At 36.4% G+C, this 24,589-nt stretch overlaps 1 protein-coding gene across 4 annotated transcripts in view; it reads right to left on the minus strand.

Annotated features, from left to right (window-relative positions):
- Positions 1–18,839, minus strand: part of MTMR2 (myotubularin related protein 2) — an 86,475-nt gene extending 67,636 nt beyond the window's left edge. For 3 of the 4 annotated variants that reach the window (XM_025355271.1, XM_025355273.1, XM_025355272.1), the window contains exons 1-2: positions 18,418–18,751; positions 8,572–8,642 (exon numbers count right to left, since the gene is read on the minus strand). Coding sequence is in view for 1 of the 4 variants with exons in the window: in XM_025355270.1 (XP_025211055.1) it covers positions 18,418–18,497 (80 nt within the window). In the remaining 3 variants the exon portion in view is untranslated. Of the gene's footprint in view, positions 1–8,571; positions 8,643–18,417 lie in introns of all 4 variants that reach the window. The other variant, XM_025355270.1, reaches the window with a different exon arrangement.
- Between the last annotated feature and the right edge of the window lie 5,750 nt (positions 18,840–24,589).

Below are 24,589 nucleotides of genomic sequence, written 5' to 3' on the forward strand. Positions count from 1 at the left end.
CTGGATATATGCCTCCCTCAGCACATTCATCTTTAATTCATAGCTATTTAAAACTGGTCCTTTGCTAATGTTTTCAAGCAAATTCATGTTTTCTAGTTTGGTAAAATAACAGACTCAATAAATACTTGTTTACCAAGAAATCTTTCTAAACTAAAATCAGAACTCTTTTAGAGATTAGCATTTACAACACATCCATTACATTAAAAACAACAGTAATAAAAATAGTTGGCCAGATATATTTGCACTAAAGTAAGGGGATAATATATAGGCTCAAAGTAAAGGGATAAAGAAAAACCCACCAAGCAAATGGAAAACAAAACAAAACTATGGGTTGCTATTCTAATTTCAGACAAAACAGACTTGGCCAGGCATGGTGGTTCCACCTGTAATCCCAGCACTTCAGGAGGCTGAGGCAAGTGGATCACTTGAAGCCAGGAGTTTGAGACCAGCCTGGCCAACATGGCAAAACCCTGTCTCCACTAAAAATACAAAAGTTAGCCAGGTGTGGTGGTGCACGCCTGTAATCTTAGCTACTCAGGAGGCTGAGGCATGAGAATCCCTTGAATCCAGGAGGCAGAGTTTGCAGTGAGTCGAGATAGTGCCACTGCACTCCAGCCTAGGCAACAGAGCGAGAATCTGTCTCAAAAACAAAAAAAAACAGACTTTAAAACCAACAATGATCAAATGAGACAAAGAAGGGCATTATATTATTATACCCATTATAAAACGGGTAAAGGATTCAACAAGAAAACTCAACTATCCTAAATATATATGCATCCAACACAGTAGCTCACCTAGGTTCATAAAACAAGTTCTTAGAGACCTACAAAGAGACTTAGATAACCACACAATAATAGTGAGAGACTTCAACACCCCACTGACAATATTAGATCACTAAGGCAAGAAACTAACGAAGATATTCAAGAACCAAACTCAACACTTGATCAAACAGACCTAACATACATCTACAGAACTCTCCACCCAAAAACAACATTCTTCTCATATGCACATGGCACATACTCTACCATCTACAACAGAATCAGCCACAAAACAATACTCAACAAATTCAAAGAAACCAAATTCATACTAACCATACTCCTGGATCACAGTGCAACAAAAATAGAAATCAATACTAAGAAGATCACTTGAAACCATACAATTACATGGTAATTTAACAACTTGCTCCTGAATAAACAATGAAATTAAGACAGAAATCCAGAAATTATTTAAAACTAATGAGAACAAAGATACAACATACTAGAATCTCTTGGACATCGCCAAAGCAGTGCTAAGAGTTAAGTTTACAGCACTAAACCCCCACATCGAAAAATGAGAAAGAACTCAAACTGACAACCTAACATCACACCCAGGGGAACTAGGGAACAAGAACCACCCCAAAGCTAGCAGAAGAAATAACCAAAATCAGAGCTGAACTGAATGAAATTGAGACACACAAAAAACATACAAAAGATCAATGAAAGCGGAAGCTGGTCTTTGAAAGAATAATTAAGATAGACCATTAGCTAGACTAATAAAGAAAAACAGAGAAGCTTCAAATAAACACAATCAGAAATGACAAAGGGGGCATTACCACCAACCCCAAAGAAATACAAAAAACCCTCAGTGACTACTATGAATACCTCTACAGACACAAACTAGAAAACCTACAAGAAACAGAAAATTCCTGGAAACATACAACCTTCCAAGACTGAACCAGGAAGAAACTGAAAACCTGAAGATCTAATTCCAAGTTCCAAAATTGAATCTGTAATAAAAAGCCTATCAACCAGAAAAAGCCCAGGACCAGATGGATTCACAGACAAACTCTACTAGATGCATAAAGAAGACCTGGTACCATTCCTATGGAAACTATTCCCCCCCAAAAAATGAGGAGGAAGGACTCCCTAACTCATTCTGAGGCCAGTATCACTCTGATACAAAAGCCTGGCAGAGAGACAATGAAAAAAGAAAACTTCAGACGAATATTCCTGATGAATATAGCTGCAAAAATCCTCATCAAAATACTAGCAAACTGAATCAAGCAGTGCATCAAAAAGCTCATCTACAATGATCAAGTAGGCTTTCTTCCTGGGATGCAAGGCTGGTTCAATGTGCACAAATCAATTAATAAATAGATTGAAAATAAAAACCATATGATCATCTCAACAGATGCAGAAAAGGCTTTCGATAAAATTCAGTAATGCTTCATGTTAAAAATCCTCCACAAATTAGGCATTGAAGGAACATACCTCAAAATAATAACAGCTACAGCCAACATCACACTGAATGGGTAAAAGCTGGAAGCACTCCCCTTAAGAAAAAGACAAGAATGCCCCCTCTCACCACTCACATTCAACATAACACTGTAAGTCCTGGCAAGAGAAATTAGGCAAGAGAAAGAAATAAAAAGCATCCAAATAAAAAGGGAGAAAGTCAAACTATCTGTTTGCAGATAATATATTTTATACCTAGTAAACCCAACAGTCTCTGCCCAAAAGCTACTAGATCTGATAAACAGCTTCAGCAAAGTTTCAGGATACAAAATCAATGTACGAACGTCAGTAATATTTCTATACACAAAATCCAAGCTGAGTGCTAAATCAAGGATGCAATCCCATTCATACCTACAAAAAAATGAAATACCTAGGAATACAGGTAACCAGAAAAGTGAAAGATCTGTACAATGAGAATTACAAAACACTACTGAAAGAAATCAAAGATGATGCATCAAATTGAAACACATTCCATGCTCATGGATACGAAGAATCAATATTGTTAAAATGACTATACTACCCTAAGCAATTTACAGATTCAATGCTATTCGTACCAAATTACCAATGATATTCTTCACAAAATTAGAAAAAAAAACTACTCTAAAATTCATCCGGAATCAAAAAGAAGCCCAAATGGCCACAGCAATTCTAAGTAAAAAGAACAAATTTGGAGGCATCACATTGCCCAACTTCAAACTATACTACAAGGCTACAATAACGAAAACAGCATGGTACTGGTACAAAAACAACAGACACACAGACCAATGGAACAGAATAGAGAGCCCTGAAATAATGCTGCCTTCCTACAACCATCTGATCTTTGACAAAGTTGACAAATGCAAGCATCGGGGTAAGGACTCTATTCAATTAATGGTGCTGTGAAGGGGCTACCTATATGCAGATTGAAACTGGAACCCTTAGAAATTAATGAAGTGGTGATAAAGAAAATATTTTCTCAAAAACAACAAAACTTATCAGAGTATAACCAAAACTCTGGAATATGCACATATACACATGCCTATGAAATAACAGGACTTAGGTTTATAGTAACAGAATAATACAGTACAGCACTAGTCTGCCTTGGTTTTCTAACAGGCCTGCCACCAACTCAGCCAGAGAGAGTTTTCTTTCCACCACAAGATCAAAACAGTAATCCCATCAGCTGATTCTTAGTCATTCCCACACATTTTTTTCTCTGCTGTTATTATAACAAAGGATTTTTTTTTTCCTTTGTTACACTATTCTTAAAAGCAATGCTCTACCCTTTTGGTCTCGAAAGTTCCACCATTTCAAAGTGTAGCATTTAGGTGAACAAAGTTATACAAACTAATTATTGGTAGGGGGTAAAATTACTCTCTATATGCTTTTCAAAATAAAATCAATAAATAAGACAAAGCTCTCGTCACTTGTTTATTTTTTTGCTGTTGTTTCATTTAGAGTTTGTTTTTAGTTACAAATATTCCTAAGAAACTTTCAAATTAAAATTATGTCTAAACAAATGAAGTTTGGTACCTACTACAGAAGTATATTTTGACTCAAACTCTGGACTTATAATAAGAATCCCTTTTAATGCTGCAAAGGCAGAAAAAGCTTTCTCCAGATAGCAGGGGTTCACTTATCCCATCCAAATATGCCACACCTCAAACCACCACTTTAGCTTCCTCGGAAGGATGGAGACTGAGGTCTTCTACCTCCAACTAAAGGCCTCAGCCATCTTCCCTCCTGTCCTCTCCAGAGCAGGAACTTCCTAAGTCTCCTTTTTTTTTTTTTTTTAACCTCCCCTCCATTCCACAAACATTTACTGATATCATCAATGTACTAAATACTGGGGATAGAGTTCTCTATTTATAAAATGATAATGATACGTTACAAAATCTTGCAATAAGGATCAAAATCTTTAAAGAAGGATCAAAAAGCAAGATCTGTAGAAAGTACTTAGTGTTAAATACTGAACTGGTAGAAACTGTTCAACAAATAGCATTGTGGAAATACAAGAACAGAATAGGAAGTCCATTTTTAAAAAGGCATCCACTAATTAAATTAAAATTAAGCAAAGCACTAGGCCCTAAAAGTACTTTTCATTCAGCTCTGTAATGTAAAATGTCTTCATGTGCACTAGGAAAATTAAATATACATACTTTTAAACTTACAAGTTTTAGTTAACTGATGAATCACATAATACAAAGCATAAATACTGGGGAGAAATTTTTTAAAATATATATATATATACACACACACACACACACAACCTATGTGATTTTTTTAATATATTCAATCAGAAGACAGACCCAAAACTTCAATCACAAAACCAATTTCACCACCAGTATTTTTCAGTGTAACTGTTAGAAAAGTATTGACCCTTTCTGGCACCCTGATTTGCCAGACTGTTAATGGAATTATCATTACTTTATTGTCAATCACAGCAACACCTGAAAGTACTTCACAGTAATGAACAGAATCTAATATAATTCAACAAAAATATTTCTTGAAAAATTGAAAAAGCATTTCTGAAAATTAAGGATGCAGATAAACATAACAGCAGTATATACTTTAAGTGAAAACAACCTGGAAACTTCAAGTCATCTATCTTTTCATATATCCTAGTAAACAAATGCCTCTAGAGGATTTAGGAGAGGCTGTATTTCTACTGACCATAGTCATTACAATAAGATCTAAACCACTTGCCTTAAACTGTTTCACTCTTGCTGCCAGTTCAATTTTTCTTCAATATTCCGTAGAAAGAAAAGGTTCTTTTTAAAAAGTTATTTTCTTGTAAGTAATGTCCTGAGCACATACACAGCATGTTTGCCCAAGAACATTAAAGAATGCCTTCTATATTCTGATCGTGAACAAGCTTTTCTAGGAATGCAAATTTTGCTCTCAATACTTACACAATGCACTATAGTGTCATAAGCACTGTTCATGCTCTATTAGTCATTCTGTTGAAGATTTTATTAAAAAAAAATAATAAAAGGCCTGCAGTGTGTATAAAACATTTGAGACACAAAAGACTTATTGTCAGAATATTTGCAGGATTCTCAAAACAGAAAAACAATCCCCGCAAAACAAATTAATTTATAATTTTTAATTATGTTTAAAAATGCTAAGCCAGAACCCTGCATTAAACTTAACCAATTCATAAGATAAAAAAGATTATATAAATGATCATCATGGCATGAGAGACAACTTGTATTCTTCGGAGAAACAAAGGGGATTTGAGCTCTGGGACAGCCTTCCAACTGGTGCATGTTGGCACTTAGTTTGGAAAATCCCAAGGTTTTGAGGTACATGTGACCCTGGACACAGTTAACAATTTATTTCCAGGTCTATCAATTACATTTCCCAAAATAAAACACAGGTATATGATTTCATAATGCAGCAGAGTCCGAAAAACCAGTTTGTATAGAAAACGGTTTACATAGGTCTGTTTTTTCTCCAGAGTATTGTTTCTTCAAAGAACTTATTGGGAAATTTAAATAAATAAAGAGGTGAAAGCCAAAGTGTTCTGCTCAAAATGAATGTGTCCCTGAGAGACAGGGGTGAGGACTGGAGGGCAGGAAGGACCTTGAATTCCAGCACCAATCCCACAGCCACAGCATCCCGTTTAAGGAGCTTCTCAGAATCTCTTCAAAAACCTCCAATTCAAATTCAGATGATAGCTCAAATGAAAACACACAGATTTATAAGTAGCCTAGAGGGAAAAAGTTATTTAAATATCACTTAACTGAGAGAAGACTCAAACTAAACTGAAAACTGGTCAGATTATTAGAACTCTGAAATTAACCCTTCCATCCCAAACTAAAGTATATAGGCAGAAACACTAAGAGAGAGAAGGTGATGTATTCCCTAAACACTCGCTCAACAAACAATTTTACTTGGACAAGCATAGAAAACATGGAAATTTGTCTTGAAAAATGATCTGTCATGTAATTTTCTCATCCCACCTTGCAAACCTGAATTCATTAAATTAAATTAGAAAGTCATATCCATTATTTTTGCTATCTAGATAGATATATTTTGTTTTTCCAAGACAAGCAAAACTGATTATTATACAATTAATCTTTCACTATCCTTTCAATGTAATGAGATACAACTTTTCTCCACAAACTTCTAAGTCATATAAATGAAGTTAACACAGGTGGGTTTTTTTTTTTTTTTTTTCCAGTTACTAAGCTAAAACTCTCAGTAGGAAAGGTAGAGCATTCAACATCTTTCTCTTTGTAGTCCAGAAAGGTTAAGCTAAAAATCAAAATATTGACATTACTCAGTGATCCATGCCCGCCAAGGACATCTCTCCCTAATTTTGAATACTCTTCCCTATTTACCAGATTAGTTGTTAGAAATCATAAACTAGAAAACCACATAACAGATAAAGTTCCTTTCTAGAGCTATTATATGTACAATTTTGATTCTATGGTTATGAAAAGAACAAAAAAATTTTTAATGAAAAGAAAATTTATAATTGAAAAATATAATAAATTTTTTAGAAATCAATAGGCTATTTTAAAATGATTTTTTAAAAAATCATATAATTAAAATGTGCCTTGAAATATTAAAAAAAGGCACTGCATCATTAAACTTCCCAGTAATTTGAGAATTACAGAGTATTTCCAAAATTAAGATAAATGAGATTTACTAATATAAAGTGACAAATCAGTAACTATCAATATATTATACACAATACAATATAAAATATACTCGATACTAAAATTAAAACTCTTATAGTTCAAAAATACTTTATAAATTTCAGTCCCTCAGAGATCTTATGAATACCAACTATAAAATATAGTATTATAAATACAGTAAAATTATTTCAATTATTTAAAGTTTCTGGGTTGGTATATAAAGCATCAGATTCTGTACGAAGCAAATAAAATCACTCCTAACTAGCATACTTCACAGAATCCAAAGGAAGAAAAGTTTTAACAGTAAACTGCTCATAGTATAGCTTATCAAGCACCTACTGTTTGCAAAACACTATAAAATTTGTACCTACTATTTCATTCAAAAAATGAAATCAGATCCTCATTTTCGTAAGCATAAAACTTAAATCCAGGTAGGAATAATATCATGGATAGAAAAAAAAAGGTTTTTCTTTCCTTCAAGTCTATCATCCAATGATTTCAAAACCAGAATGAGTCACAAATCTGACTAAAAATGAAGAAACAGTACGTTTTTCATTTACATAACCCATATGTCCTCTTATTTTTTCAGGAACAGTGATGGATTGGTTATAATCTTGTACATGGTATAAGCAGAGGGTTCTACAGACATGAAACACAGTGAAGCTATACGGCCCTGCAAAAAAAATCATGATGCTACATGGTAAAGTCTAGAACTGGGAATTAGGAGATCATCTCTGACACTCAATAGTTCTGTAACCTCAGAGGAAAACCACCACCTTTCCTGGCCCTCTTAACATTTATTGTGCTTTGGAGTAAATTATTAGAGTTCTCTAGATCTATTTCCACATCTGAAAACTTTTGAAACTAGACTAGCATCCAAATGCATCTGGATCGGTGGTTCTCCAACAGTTAAATGCCGATTCCTAACGTCACCTCAGTGATTCAGAATGTCCACACTGAAACCTAGGAAGTTAAATGTTCACCAAGTTCACAGTTGACTGAAATATACAGGTGGTCCTCAGCCACAGCTGAAAAACACTAATTGGATGATCTCTAATCCCTCTAAGAGTATAAAAAGATATAATTCATTTCAGCACCAAGCTTTTAGGAATTCAGAATCTAGCACAGTGTGTAGGGTACAGTAGATGTTAAACAATTATTTACAGAAAGAAAGGAAGGGAAAGAGGCAGGGAAAAAAAGAAAGAAAGAAGAGGGAAAGGGGAGGAAGGCAGGCGGCCAGCTAACTGGTCATATTTTTGGCTAAGAAACATACAAAACAGTAGTAAAATTACACTTGAATAACATACACAACACACATCAATAGCTGGAAAGCAAAGACCTTAGTATCTGTAACATTTTGCATATAACATGAATTCTTGTCATCCGCTTCTCAAGTCAAACTGCAAAGTGCTAAGGAAGAAAAGGAAGAAAACAGAACATGGATGCCAAAAGAATTCTAATGGAAAATTACTGGATGACTAAAACTTAGTGACTGTTTTCCCCAAGTAGAAGAGAACACAGAATTTTAAGGACAGGGACTTGGAAATGGAAAGTTTGAAGTTACTGGTTACTCATATGTGCAAATTTCATTTCGGACAATATATAATCCAGAAATATTGCTGGCAATATTAACTTTTGTCTATTTTTATATCTGCATTTTACCATTCACTTACATTATAATTTTTGAGATGTTTTATCTTCACTTCTGATGATCTTCAAATGTCAATGGCTCTTAACACATTAACTGTAAACAAACACAAAGGAACTTAGGGGAATTCAGAAATTTAAGGAACCCTAAAGAATTCTAAATCATTGTGCAAAGCCTGCAGGGCAGGGATTGGTGGGGAGGAGGCTTTGGCAATTACCTGCTTCATACTTTATATGGTCTTCAAAATGTAAAACTGTTATTTTGAATGAAATGATACTACCGATACTACCCTCTTAATCATCAGGTAATGAATGAAATGATACTATCCTCTTAATCATCAGGCAAAGAAAAAAAATCATTCTATTTTCTATCAGAAGGAAAAAAAAAACATTCAAAGGTAAAGAAAATTCTCTCCAAATATGAACACTCTCACTTGGTCAATGTATAGTGTATCTTTATCCTTCTCCAGCAAAATAGCAGGTCAAGGAAACTTGTGTCCTCATCACTACCACCCAATCAACCTGCCCTGGGACTGCCCTCTAACTACAAAGCTTTGGTCTGCACCTGGGGCACTGGATCTTCAGGCATGTGTGTTCTTTAGAGCACAGACCCTGAAGTCAAATGGACTTGAATTCACATGTCAAGGTGCCCTCTCTAATCTTCTGTTTTCTTCTCTGTAAAATGGAAACATTAACACTCTCTACTTTATACAGTTATGAGGATTATATGAGAAAATGCATAGAAGAAATGTAGCACCATGCCCAGCATAGTAAGCATGCAATAAATGTTGTGCTATTTATATTATTATTGTTGTGTTTAATATTAATACTACTAATTTATTGCTGTAACTGTCTACCACTAGGAAAGCAAGGCTTGTCTTGGGTATTTCTATTTTGAGGCAATGCCTTTGCTTATAATAGAAGAATTTTATCTAATATTGTTAACAGAGAACATCTGTATTATACAAAATTTTATTGTTGAGCTTTGCTGGGCTTCTTGGCTCAGCTCAAGAATATTAAGGCTTGTAATCACCAGCCCATCATCAGCCAGTTATTTTCCCTTTTGCTAAGGCATAACCTCCAGACAAGGCCTCCTCCCTACCTCAGCAACTGCTCATTTGCTGCTATCAGTAAAAGCAATTCTGCCAAGAAGAGAAATGGATATATTTCTGACTTAATGCCTATTAAATCCTCGGAGCCTGATGAATAAATGTTTTATCAATCCAGAGGATACTTACATACATATGCTCTTCTATTCACTTCCAAATTATTAAACTCCTTAGGTTTGAAATTATATGCTTAAAATATTAATATTTAAGTTAGGTGACAAAAGAATATATAAGACACAGATATCTCTGGATTTTTAATAAAATGTTTAGGTCAAGGATATAAAAACAAACTGAATATTGGCAAAAGCATTCATAAACTAAAATGGTCAGATTTACTTCCCTTATGGAAACCACATCCTTACAACTAAAATGATAGAAAATACCTAAGTAGAACCTGATGCAACATTCAGGAATAGGATAAAATACATGGATACATGGCTTGGAAATGGACGTCAAACTGGAAGTAAGCAGAGTAGACTATCAACGTCATTACCACTACTACTTTACCATGCAATTCCTTGAGCTCTTCAAGTGAAATATAAAACAGCACATCAACCCATTCTTCATTTGATTTCTATTTCCCCATCACTTAATGATCTTGCCATTATTAAATGCATCACTTTCATTTTATGGTTCCAGACTAAGATTATAAAAATCTAACCCAAGACAAGACACAAAAAAACAGAAACCTAAACTCAAGAGTTCAGAGTGCTCCAAGCCACAGTTCTCTTCTTTGGTCTGCAACAATATATTACCTCCTCTCTTTCAGTGTGTTTCCTATTTTGGTAACTGCATTTGCAACTCTAAGGGTGTCTCTGGCATAAGTGAAATATTGCAGAATTTAGGTGGAAAATGTCTTTCTTTCTTTTAAATGATTCATTTGTACACAAGGGGAAAAGCTGCTATGACTCCAATACCCATTCTCTCCTATTCCTCAGTGACAGAACCTCCAAATTTAGCTCAGCACAAAGGCCTCACAGAAGAGACTGCCTATCCTAGCCTCTCGTTTACCTATGTATGGCCATGGGACCATGTTCTAGCCAACTGGATGTAAGGTTAAAAACAAGACATGTGACTGCCAAAAAAGTATCCTTTAAAGAGAGAGAGTATGGTCTTCTTCTTCCCTTCCTCCTGAAGATATAATAGCTAGAGTTGCAACAATAATTTTGGTTCATGAGGTAACCCTGGAATGTAAGACAATCTGGGTCCTTGATACTTCAGATCCACCATATTAGATCTGTATTGACTATCTCCAGGCTTTCATGTGGAAACAAAAAATTTAACATCTCTTATATTAAGCTACTGTCAGTTTGGATTTTCTGTTATGCGCTGCTAAGCCTAAAGCATAACTTAAAAAAAAGAAAAAAGAATTTTCCAAATGTGTTTAAATTTTTAATTAAAATATATTTTACAGCTAATTTTTAATATATTTAATACACAGCATCTGCTCTTATTTACTCTAGACTAAAAATATTTAAAGAGACCAAGAGTTATTCATACAAAGTAAGAATCTTTGAAAGAATGAATATTCACCAGTGATTAAGGCCACAGGTCCTATGTACTTGGGGAAGGGAAGAATTATGAAGCTTGCTTATTAACAGTTTATATTAAAGACAACATTGGTACCTATATAGAAACATATTAGGAGGGACAGGCATAACTAGTTTTGCGTAATAAAGCTACAGGAAAGGGAACTGAAGTTATTATTTTCAAGAAGGCATCTTTCCTAGCCCTTTTTATTTTTATAATCTAGTACCAACCTTATCTTTTTAAACAGTTCCGTTTTTAACTTGACTTCCTGTGGAAAGCGGTTTTTAAAATCACTGCCTATCCTTGACTATCACCTCTAATAGTGTTTAATTATTATCTACCAATTTAACTAAATCATACAGTAGACACAAAGATAGCAAGTACTTTACATATGCAAAACCATCCTCCTTACAAAGGAAAAATATTCCACACTAAAATCTGGAGAATTTCCATTACTCAAATCCTGAATCACATGCAATCTTTGGCTCTGGTGATTTTGAATACAATAGCATTAGCTTGGAAGCTTTCCAAAATAAACTTACTGCTTTCTGGTCATCTGTATCCAGGGTGTCTCCTTCCCTTGGGCATAATCCAAACTTTATGGGTTCAAGTGACGGCCTCCTGGAATTATTTCTTCATAATACAGTTGACCCTTGAACAACATAGGAGTTGGGGTGCTGACCTTCAATGCAGCTGAAAATCCGCATATAATTCTGACTCCCCAAACTACTCCCTAGACTTAACTACCAATAGACTACTGTTGACTGGAAGCTTTACCGATAACATAAACAGCCCATCAAAACATATTTCAGGCTGCACGCCAATAAACCAAACTCTAACAATGAAAAAAAGATGTTATAAAGACAATCACAAGAAAAATAAAACATATTTACTACCCATTAAGTGGAAGTGAGTCATCATAAAGTTTGTTATCCTCATCACATTGCACATGCTGAGGAGGAAGAGGAAGGGTTGGTCCTGCTGTGTCAGGAGTGGCAGAGGCAGGAGAAAATCCACATAAAAGTGGATCTGAACGGTTCACACCCATGTGGTTTGAGGGTCAACTGTACCTTTTTTAAATGCTTGTTTCCACTAATCTTTCTCACTAAGAATCTATTTTTAAGAAAAAGCCTAAAACACATATTCTTGTTTCGTGTTACTCATGACTGAGAAAGAAAAATGCCTTAGGAAGTTTACTGGAAATCAAATCTAATAAATCGACCAGAGATGACTTTTACCTTTTACTACTTTAGTCAACATTTATTACAAAAATGCTTTCAAGTAATAGTTTCACAGTACCTCTACCATAGACCCTAACTTAGTTTTAAATAACGTTGATTGCATTACAAAAGGCACCAATTGGCAAAAGATCCAAGGCAGTGGTTCTCAAACTGTAGCGTCCATCAGGATCACCTGGAAAGCTGGCTAAAACACCAACAGCTGGGCTCCACCCCTAAAATTTTAATTCAGTTAGGTCCAAGGTAGGGCCCAAGAATTTGCATTTTTAACAAATCCCAAAGAGATACTGATGCTACTGGCCTGGAGATCAAACTTTGGGAACTACTGATCTACACTAATAGGAAATTATTGATAACAGCATAAAAAGGAAAAATACAGATATATACGGGACCCAGCCTCAGGTTCACTATCAACTTGCATTCTTTAAATATGTCCTTTCTGAAAAGCTACATAATTACATATTTCAGGCCCATATTGGTTCTTATCTAAGAGAACTTAGTTCTTTGAGGGTTTTTAATTAATGAAATCCAAAATAAGCAATTTTTAGTCTGATATGCTCAATGTTTGATGCAAGGTGCTACTAATAATGCCAAGGTTGTAGGTTCAATCTGGTAGCTTTATTCTGTTTTACAGCTATAATTTCTACCTCTAATCTTGCCAGCTGTCTCAGAAGACATGCCAAGAGTGACAAAGGGAATGGGTAAAAATGTGTGATTGTACACAAATCCATCACCACTACTAGAAAAACAACATAAAAGCATCTTTCCTACCATCCCTTTTTTTCTTGAGACAGGGTCTCACTGTCTTGCCCAGGTCAGAATACAGTGGCACCATCACAACCCACTGCAGCCTCAACATTCCCAGGCGCAGGTGATCCTCTCACACCAGCCTCCCAAGTATCTGGGACTACAGGCATGCACTACCATGCCCAGCTAACTTTTTATTTTTTTGCAGAGACAGTTTTCTGCCATGTGACCCAGGCTGGTCTGGAATTCCTGGGCTCAAGCCATCCCAAACTGCTCAGCCTCCCAAACTGCTAGGATTACAGGCATTAGCTACTGCACCTGGCCTCCAACACATCACTCTTAAGTGACCTTGAGGCTAAACCTAAAGATGAGAGCTTGCAACAAAATGTGTTTTAGAAATCTAGGAAACTCTTCTACTTCTTCAGGCTGTAAGTATAATCAAAATCCATGGAAACAAAAATCCAGGAATTGCTGTTTTCAAATGATGATAATTTTAAGGCAGGCATGCAATTTAGAAATGCAATCAGTTGAGAACTACTTTGAGTATGTGTACCTCCCCTTTGATTTTTTTAATGGAAGTTAAATGTAAATATAAGATGCTCATCAATGCTAATGAAATTATATACTAGAAATTGATAAAACCAAAATAATCTGGGATAAACAAGTATGGTACCCAGAATAACTAAAGCCTGAGGGTATATGAAGGATGACAAGAATACATATTAAATAAAACGACTAACAACACAAGTTAGAGCAAAAGGGGCAAAAGTAAACAAGAGTAGCAGATGGATAAATAGGTAGTTGAAGAGGACATAATAACCTCATTATGTATGGGACTGGGCACAGAACAGATAATACAGCCAGTAAAATCAGCTCAAGATGTCCAGAGTCTCCCATAAAAATAACTACAACTTAGACCTGAAATTGCAAGTGTTCAGGCCAAATTCAACAGAAGGAATCCTTTTTAATCCTTTGAATGGGAACAACAAACAAGACCAGTGGTGAACATTCTGTCAACATTCTTTCATTTAGATGTTCACTGAGCACCTATTTGGCACTGGATAGCTTACCATTTGATTATGCATAATACAAACTAATCAAAGAAACCCACTAAAGCAGTGCATTTTATACTAGTGTATAAACTGAAAAATGGAAAACCAGACTAAGATGGCAGATTATTACCAATATAATGTCAAATTCTGCTGTGTAACTCATTACAGTTCTGAGACTCAGGACTACTCTTATTATCACATCTGACCTACAGTATTATTTTACCTATATAGTATATTATTTTACCTATATATTTTACCTATAAAGTCATACTTATATAAGAATCAGACCACACCCAACAAGAATAAATTACAGAACATAACTAGATTATCAGGATGCTAAAGTGAATTTTTCCACAACCCCCGCTCTCTGTGAGGCTAGACATACATGAAGAATGGCCAACAGCAAGATATACAAGAGTGGCTGAACAGTTTACTGAAGTATGGCAATATTAAGCAGGACTCACCAAAGACAACTACTGTTTTTTGTTTATTTTTTACTTTTTTTCTTTTGAGATGGAGTCTCACTCTGTTGCCCACTCTGGAGTGCAGTGGCGCATTCTTGGCTCACTGCAACCTCGGCCTCCAGGTTCAAGCAATTCTGGTACCTCAGCCTCCCAAGTAGCTAGGATTACAGGCACGTGCCACCACGCCCAGCTGACAATTACTTTTTTTTTTTTTAAAGATGCAGGATGACATAACTATAGCTGGTTAGGAAACTACTATCTGGATATCATATGAAGAATGAAATTGCCCGCTTGTGGGCAAAGGTATCGGGCCTATGATGACCTAGAAGGCATAACTGGAGACAAGAGCAACTCTGAAATGACTACAGATACTTAGTAAGACCCATTATATGTTTATTGTGAACTAGAGATAGCACAATGGCCTTTCATCCAACTTCAATGGAGTATGCCATTTTCATTTTAAATATTTTTACTTATTTTAACAAGTTCTTCTTTTTTAGAGATGGGGTCTCACTATGTTGCCCAGGCTGGTCTCAAACCCCTGGGCTCAAGTGATCCTCCCACCTTGGCCTCCCAAAGTGCTGGGATTACAGGCATAAGCCACGGCACCCGGCCAAGTATGTCATTTTCAAAAAACAATGGGCAACCACATGGATTAGTGTATTATTCTCCCTACTTCCCAAAAGGGCTTAAAACATCTAATCAATACATTTAAACGCAACACATAATATTTAACTTGAGTTCATGTAATAATAAAAGTACTTAAAGAAATTAGAGATGAGTATATTTCCACCTTCAGATATAAATTTGACTAAAGTGTTTTACTAAGCTAAAGAGAAACATGCAGTTACGTAGTTAGCATTTACTAACAAACAAGGAGCATACATAATTTTTTCTATAAATAATTTTCCTTGTAGCTAAATTCAGCAGAAATTTATGTCAATCTATGGGTGAAAGACATTCTGTGACACATTTAACAATATTAACTACTATTTTGCCAGAGATATCAAAACAAATTCCCAAGGCAGTTTCCCAATTAGGCCTCTGTATAAAAACAGAAAGCATAAAAATAAACTACAATTTAAGGGCATCATTTCTGCAAAAACTGAGATAATATAGGCCAAATAGCAATAATTTTGCTTTGTCAAAGGCTAATGTAACAAAAGAAATAAACAATCTAGATAGACACTTAACACAGCTATGAGACCACAGCAGTCCACACTGGCAATGTATTAGAATCACCTGCGATGAAGTGTTAGCCTAGATTAAGTTTTCCACACTGGCAATGTATTAGAATCACCTGCAATAAAGTGTTAGCCTAGATTTAAGTTTTCCACACTGGCAATGTACTAGAATCACCTGCAATAAAGTGTTAGCCTAGATTAAGTTTTCCACACTGGCAATGTATTAGAATCAACTGCGAAAAAGTGTTAGCCTAGATTGTTTAAAATTAAGCTTTCTAACTAGTGTCTATAATGTATCTATTACATACTGTTGATTAAAGAGAGTGCCACAAACAGGTATGATGATTAATGAAATAAAAGATACGTAGAATTTAGCAGGGAAACTTCCATACAGTAGACATTAAGTAAATACTACTTTTCTGTCTTCCAGAGGAGAGTAATGAAAGCTGGCATTCTCTCACGGAAAACAGGAATCATACTTACATTTTTGTCCAGAGAGGATGAGACTAATCTATAATCACAATTCTCTCGAGGAGTACTTAATTTTCTAAAATTCATGTCAGTAAATACTTTTGTATAAAGAAGTTCATAAACTTTAAACTTGCTGGGCTTTCTTTAGGAAATAAATATGTTAAAGTGGCACCGTTAGAAATATTAGTTTGTGATAATAAAAGACACTTATTTAGCGTAATTGCAAATATCCAAAACAGGTTATTTGCAAAGGAATTATCTTTAAAATTAATACCAATGCATTTATCTTAGTATTGTCATTAACATTTAAAAAATGACAATTTTAGAGTTCCAAGGGACCTTACAGATTTTCTAGATTAAGCTTCTTATTTTAAAAGATGAGAAAACCGTAGACTAAAAAGGTTAAACGATAAAGACCAAAGAGCTAGCTCAGCCAGAGACTTCAGCATGGGAGCTTCCTAACTTCCAATACTTCCTTCTTTCTAACATACTATGCTGCTTCATGTGGTTCTGACTCCTCTGCCTCGAATAAGAGTACTGGTTGCCTCTTATTCTATTCTGAGGCATAGTTGTCATTTGTAACTTTCCCATAAAATTAGAATTTTCCAACCTGTTTTCTGAATGAATTTTACAACTAAACATGTTAATCCTCAGCTTTCTACATTTCAAAGCAATACAGAATTCAAAAAATACTTGATTTAAACGTGCAATATATATAATCAAACTGCAAAGAAAACTCCTCTCCTGGATAATTCAGGCTACAAATTTAAAAAAATGAACGTAGTGAGCACCTATCACATGCTGAGACTATGTTAAGTGCTGGAGATATGAAGATGATTAAGATTGCCCTCAAGTACAATAGCTTATAGCCTGGTAGAAAAGGCACTTTAAGCCAACAATTGTAGTGTACTTATTAAGGACTCTGAAAAACGACTGGGCAGGGAGCTATGAATGCATATAGAGATTTAGAATGATGGGATCAGACAGTGGTTCCCCAATGAGGTACTGAACACCAATAGGAAAAAAGGCAATAACTACCCATATTTAGCAGAATCCAAAATGAATTATAATAGAGCCACTTAAATTGATTCGAGGAGAAAATGAAAATTGTGTTTTCACACAGCAGTTATCGAATAACTCTCTAATAACAATTAGACTATTATTCAGTGGAAAAGAACCAGATTTCATCATGGCTGCATAAAAAGCAAATACAGGTCTTATATTATTTTTTAATAAAATTTTAAATCATTATTTTAAAAATCAAAGAAAAAGACTGTATCCAAAACGCGTCTAGTTAATATTCATAAGAGCTCTCCGCAAAGCTGCATAAAGTCCTCCTCAAAATTCCAGGATAAAATTCCCATCTGTTACAAGATAAATGACAACCTGGAGAACCAGTAGCCCAAGAAGGAAGAAAACTACCACTCATTTTGTTTTCTTACACCTATCACTGGGGATAAAAATCACTCAGATTCCTTGATACTGACTTTCAGCTGGAAGATTTAGAAAAGAGAAGCACAGGAGACATTTTTATTTACATATTTAAGCAAAAGGAGAGGCGAGAAGAAAATCAGAGTGTAGAGAAAAGCATGAAAGAAATTAAGAAAGTGAAGCCATGAAAAGAGAGAAAAGGCTTGGGCAAGAATCCAAAACCCAAAGACGTAAGAAAGGGTGGAGGAAGAAAGATTGACTGAAGGATGGTTTTGGAAAAAGTGATAGAGAAAGACAGGAAATGTGGGGAAAAGAATGGGGGCGGGGGGAACTGTCTTAAAAAAGGTTTGAGAGGGAATGAGAGACAGGAGAAAGTAATTAACTGGGGCCACCTCCTTTGGGGAGAAAAAGAGATCGGAATATGAAAGGTGGAGGAATCGATAAAGAAGCAGCGAGTTTTAACCTCCTTTTCCTCAGCCTCCACGCCCCAGAGAGGGAGGCAGAAGTGGTTCCCAAGTCCCGGGGAAGGAATTCCGGCGCAGCCTTCAGAAACCAGAATCCGCGAATCGGGACAACAATCCAGTGGGTCCCCGGCCCCTCTCCATCCCCTTCGGGCGCTGGGCGGGGCCCTGGGCGTCCTGGTTACCTGGACAAGGAGTCCACGCTGGGCGGCCGAGCTGCCGCCGGCTGGGAGCCAAGACTCTCGCAGCTCGAGCTCTTCTCCATGGCGCGGCAGGGGCAGCAGAGGGAAAGGCTGAAGCGGTCTTCGCGGCCACAGGGCGGGAGAAGCGGAGGGCGGAGTGCTGCGGGCAGGGGCCGCAGTCAGGCCAGCGCCGGCCCGGCAGGGAGACCGGAAGCGGCCATGTTCCCCCAGAGTGCACCGCGCCGGTAGGCTGCTGGGCCGCGGGAAGACCCCACTGCGCCCGCTCAGATGCCGCCACCGATGCGCAGTGCTCGGTGTGTCCGGCCGCGCGACCTCTGGTCTTGGGGAAAGGGAGGTGGCGGCTCCCAGGGTGACAGGATCTGGTGAAGCGGGAGGGATGAAGGACCAGACCCTTAGGGAAGGAGGAGAAATCCTAGGTGTAAGAGGAATGAGGGAACACTAAGCAGGAGGGTATCAGGAAAGAGATAAGGACCTGAGGCCAGGAGGATGATTGAGACAGGAATGTGGAGGTCAAGGAAAACGAGAGGACAGGATAATGAGAGAAAAGTGAGAAAGAGGTATGGAAGAGGGATTGGGGAGGAAACTGATATACATGCAAAAAGAATTATATACTACTGGATGCGGTGGTATTGGATTACCCAAGTAGAAGACAAACTTTTACCAGTGTTTCCATGCCCTTTCAAATTCCCGTGCCTAGCAGGAAGGGAATGTGGAGGAATAGAACTGTGATAAGAGAACAGGAACTGGGTAAAGAGGAAATGCTTCTGCTAGGATTTTTCTGTTACAGAGGACGTAAGTAGGACACCATAAAGGGATTTTTCTGATTGAGACTGAATCCCAATCATCTCATGTATGCGGTGTAAAATTATGCAAAGATTATTCCTGTAAAAAAAAAAAAAAAAAAATCAGACGATCCTTAAAAAGAAAAAACTTCCTTGCTAGGATAAATAGAATCATATTGATTTAAACTGGATTTAATTTATAATGTACAACTGATGTCTTTTAAAAAACCTTATACTTGCAGTGCAGTATTAACTTGCAAGTACATTCCCCAGAAGAACAACCTAGCTTAGTTGTAGGAGCTAAAGTAGTTACTGATGAGTATGTGTTTAAGCACAAAAGGCTTAGCCGTTCTGTTCCTTTTTTCAGTTTGGCAAGGACAGAGAGCGACCTATTGTTTTTATTTCCATAATTTTTAAGAGATCTTAACTGTACTATGTAAGCAAAAGGAGTAGGTAGTCAAAAACATTTTTTAACAAGCTTAAGTATCTATAATGACTCATAGAAGAATTTCCTTATTTCTTCACCATCTCTACCTGTCTTCCAAAATGCTAACTCATTGTCAGCTACTTTGACTTAAACTTCCTAAGTATGGTGAACACTGATGAACCCTTGAATGGGAGACCCATATACTTTCTTCCACCCAGTTCATTCCTAGCACTGTGTTAATAGAACCCTCGAAATCTTCTGCCTGATATAACAATATTTGTATGGTTCTATCTAGTGATTAATAAAGAACAGTGTAGTAAAGGTGTAGAGACTTTGGAACCAGACAAACCTGCGTCGGAATCCCGGTTCTGTCACTACAGTTGCTCTGTGCTGTGGTTAAGTTGTTTCTCATCTCTAAAATGGGAATAAAAATATCTACATAATCGGTTTTCTCTATACAGAGTCGGTTGCACAGTACAGTCTCACTAATTAGATCTATTATTACTTGTTTTTCCACTGAACTTACTGCATTACTTCTAACCTGACTGGTAAAACGGTAACTTCTCAGAGTGAAAACACAAGCAAAGAATATCAGCTGAAAATTAATTAGTGAGCTCTAATTAATTGATGAACTCTAAGTGAAAAGAAAAATGAAAAAAAAAAAAAAACGGTTGACTCGGGACCTCACTAAAAGTTATTAATTTTTCAATGTATAATCTGGACTGTTTTTTCTCAGACTATCTGCAAGAAGGAACTGTGTTTTGTTTTTAATTTTCAAACCATCACCAACCAATACTTTTTTAAAAATATAAGAAAAATTAATCACAGTTGGCCCTCTATACCCATGAGTTCCATGTCCTCAGATTCAACCAACCACAGATTGAAAAAAATTTTTTTTTTTTTTTTTTTTTTTTGAGACGGAGTCTCGTGCTGTGTCACCCAGGCTGGAGTGCAGTGGTGCGATCTCGGCTCACTGCAAGCTCCGCCTCCCAGGTTCAGGCCATTCTCCTGCCTGAGCCTCCGAGTAGCTGGGACTACAGGCACCCGCCACCACGCCCGGCTAGTTTTTTGTATTTTTAGTAGAGACGGGGTTTCACCATGTTAGCCAGGATGGTCTCGATCTCCTGACCTCGTGATCCGCCCGCCTCGGTCTCCCAAAGTGCTGGGATTACAGGCTTGAGCCACCGCGCCCGGCCGAAAAATTTTTTTAAATTGTAAAAAACAAGACAAACAGAAAACAATACAATGTAACAACTATTTATAACGTTTACATTGTATTAGATATTATAAGTAATCTAGAGTTGATTTAAAGTATACAGGAGAATATGCATAGGTTATATGTAGATATTAATGCCGTTTTATATAAGGGACTTGAGCATCCTTAGATTTTACTATCCTTGAGAGTCCTGAAACCAATAATCTGCAGATACTAAGGGATAACTGCACTAGGAAAATTGAAGAAAAAATATGCAAAATACAAGGCCAAATTGTTTATTAGATTTAACAGATGTTACTCCTTGAAAGTTTCATAAAAGTTCCTAAACACTTTTTCTCAATATTGCGTTGATCTCATCAGACTGACAACAGTTCAGGTATGGGTACTACACCAAAAAAAATTGAGATCTCATAAATTAATAAAGTTGCAGAATACAAAATCAACATCCAAAATTAGTTTGCATTTCTATGCATCAATAATGACCAAAAAAGAAATCAAGAAGGCAATGCCATTTACAAAAACTGAAAAAAAAAGAAAAACAGGAATAAATTTAACCAACGAAATGAAAGACCTCTACAAGAAAAACTATAAAACTCTGATGAAGGAAATTGAAGAAGATGCAAACAAATGGAAAGACATTTCATGCTCATGGAACAGAACAATTAACATTGTTAAAATGACCATACTACCCAAAGCAATCTACAAATTCAATGTCTGTCAAAATATCAGTGTCATTTTCACAAAATAAGAAGAAAAATTCTAAAATTCACATGAAACTAAAAAAGAGCCTGAAAAGCCAAAGCAATCCCAAGCAAAAAGAACAAAGCTGGAGGCATCAGACTATCTGACTTCAAAATATAAATAAATTAAAAGCTATAGCAACAGCAGCATATTGGTATGAAAACAAACACACATACCAAAGGAACATAGGAGAGAATCTAGAAATAAATACATGCATTTACAGCCAACTGATTTAACAGACATCAAGAAAATATACTGGAGAAAGGGCAATCTCTTCAATAAATGGTGCTAGATATATTGGATATCCATATTCAGAAGAATAAAACCGGACCCCCGCATCTTACCACATACACAAATCAACTTAAGATGGATTAAAGACTAAAATGTAACACCCAAAGCTGTAAAATAACTACAATATAATATAAGGGAACTATTTCAGGACTTTAGGCAATGATTTTACAGTTAAAACCTCAAAAGCACAAGTAACAAAAATACAAATAGACAAATGGGACTATATTAAAGTAAAAAGCTTCTGCACGGTAAAGGAAACAATCTACAAAATGAAGAGACAACTTGTTGAATGGCAGAGAATATTTGCAAACTATCTGACAAGGGAGTAATATTTAGAATATATAATGAACTAAAATATGTGAACAGTTAAAAAAAATCCCATTAAAAAATAGGCAGGCTAAGCGTGTGGCTCATGCCTGAAATTCTAGCACTTTGGGAGGCTTAGGTGGGCAGATCACTTGAGGTCAGGAGTTCGAGACCAGCCTGGCCAAAATGGTGAAACCCCATCTCTACTAAAAAATACAAAAAGTAGGTGGGTGTGGTGGCGTGTGACTGTAATTCCAGCTACTCAGGAGGCTGAGGCAGGAGAATTGCTTGCACCCAGGAGGCAGAGGTTGCAGTGAGCCAAGATCATGCCACTGCACTCCAGCCTGGATGACAGAGTGAGACTCTATGTCCAAAATAAAAAAAAAGGCAAAGGGCCAGGCGTGGTGGCTCACACTTGTAATCCCAGCACTTTGGGAAGCTGTGGTGGGCAGACCACCTAAGGTCAGGAGTTCGAGACCAGACTGGCCAACATGGCAAAAACCCGTCTCTACCAAAAATACAAAAAAAAAGAAAAAAGAAAAAAATAGCTGGCATGGTGATGGGTGCCTGTAATCCCAGCTTCAGGAGGCTGAGGCAGGAGAATTGCTTGAACCCAGGAGGCCAAGTTTGCAGTGAGCCTAGATCACGCCACTGCACTTCAGCCTGGGAGACAGAGTGAGACTTCATCCCAAAGAAAAAAAGGGCAAAGGACATAACAGATGTTTCTCAAAGGAAGACACAAGAATAGCCAAAAGGTATATGAAAAAATACTCAACATCACTAATTATCAGGACAATGTAAGTCAAAACCACAATGAGATATCACCTTATCCCAGTCAGAATGACTGTTATCAAAGAGACAAAAAATAACAGATGCTGGTGAGGATGTGGAGAAAAGGGAACTCTTATACTCTGTTGGTGGGAATGTAAATTAGTACAGCCAGTATGGAAAATATTCTGGAAAAAACTAAAAATAGAACTACCCATTACTGGGTATTTATTCAAAGGAAAAGAAATTAGTTATCAAAAAGATACCTGCACCCCATGTTTATTTTGCAGCACCATTCACAATAACAAAGATGCGGAACCAACCTACATGTCCATCAATGGTCAAATGAATAAAGAAAAAATATATATGCAATGAAATACTATTCTGTCATAAAAAGAATGAAATCATGTCATTTGCAGCAACATAAATAGAATTACAGGTCATTATGTTAAGTAAGCTAGGCACAGAAAGACAAAATCACGTGTTATCTCTCATATATGGGAGCTCAAAAAGTCAATCTCATGGAAGTAGAGAGTAGAATGATGGACACCAGAGGCTAGGAAGAGTGTGTAGAGGATGAGGAGAGGTTGGTTATTGAGTACAAACATACAGTTAGATAGAAGAAATAAGTTATAGACTGGGTGCAGTGGGTCATGTAATTTTCAGCACTTTGGGAGGACAAGGTGGGTGGATCACTTGAGATCAGGAGTTCAAGACCAGCCTGGCGAGAATGGTGAAACCCCATCTCCACTAAAAATGCAAAGATTAGTCAGATGTGGTGGCAGGCACCTGTAATCCCAGCTACTCAGGAGGCTGAGGCAGGAGAATCGCTTGAACCCGGAAGGCAGTTGCAGCGAGCCAAGATTGCACCACTGCACTCCAGCCTGGTTGATAGAAGGAGACTTCATCTCAAAAAAAAAAAAAAAAAAGGTTCTAACGTTCAATAACAGAATATGAATATGATGTCTATAGTTAACAAGAATGTACAGTATATTTCAAAATAGCTATAGCAGAAGACTTGAAATGTTCTCAACACATAGAAATAATAAATAAGGTGATGGATTCCCTAAATACTCTGACTTGGTCATTACATATTCTATGCATGCAACAAAATATCACATGTGCCCCATAGATATGTACAAATATTATGTATCAAAATGAAAAGAGGAGAGAAAATGAAAATGATAAACACATTGAATGACCAAGAAGATATAATTAAAAGATTGAACATCATAGAATAATTTTATGGACATCTTTATACTAAACGCTTATAATCTTAAATAAATAAATATTTTGAAACAGAAACATGCCAAAATTTGCTAAATAAATAGAAAAAAAATAGAAGTTAAAACAATAATCAAAAACCTCTCCCTCAAATATTTTTATGGATCAAGTCTAACAGATTTTGACGAAATTAAGGAACAGAAAAAGAAAGCTGCTGAATCCATTTTATGAAGTCTATTTCCCATAGGCCTTTCCTTTGTTAATATCTATGAACACAAGTGAAATCCTAAATGGAATATTACTTAAAATAGGGTGATGTCAACAAGAGGCCAGACTAGGAAGATGCAGGCTCTTCTTTTCCCACACAGATGTTGACTTAAAAATAATGTACAAGCTGGG

Source organism: Theropithecus gelada, chromosome 14, assembly GCF_003255815.1.
Source record: "Theropithecus gelada isolate Dixy chromosome 14, Tgel_1.0, whole genome shotgun sequence".
Taxonomy (NCBI): domain Eukaryota; kingdom Metazoa; phylum Chordata; class Mammalia; order Primates; family Cercopithecidae; genus Theropithecus; species Theropithecus gelada.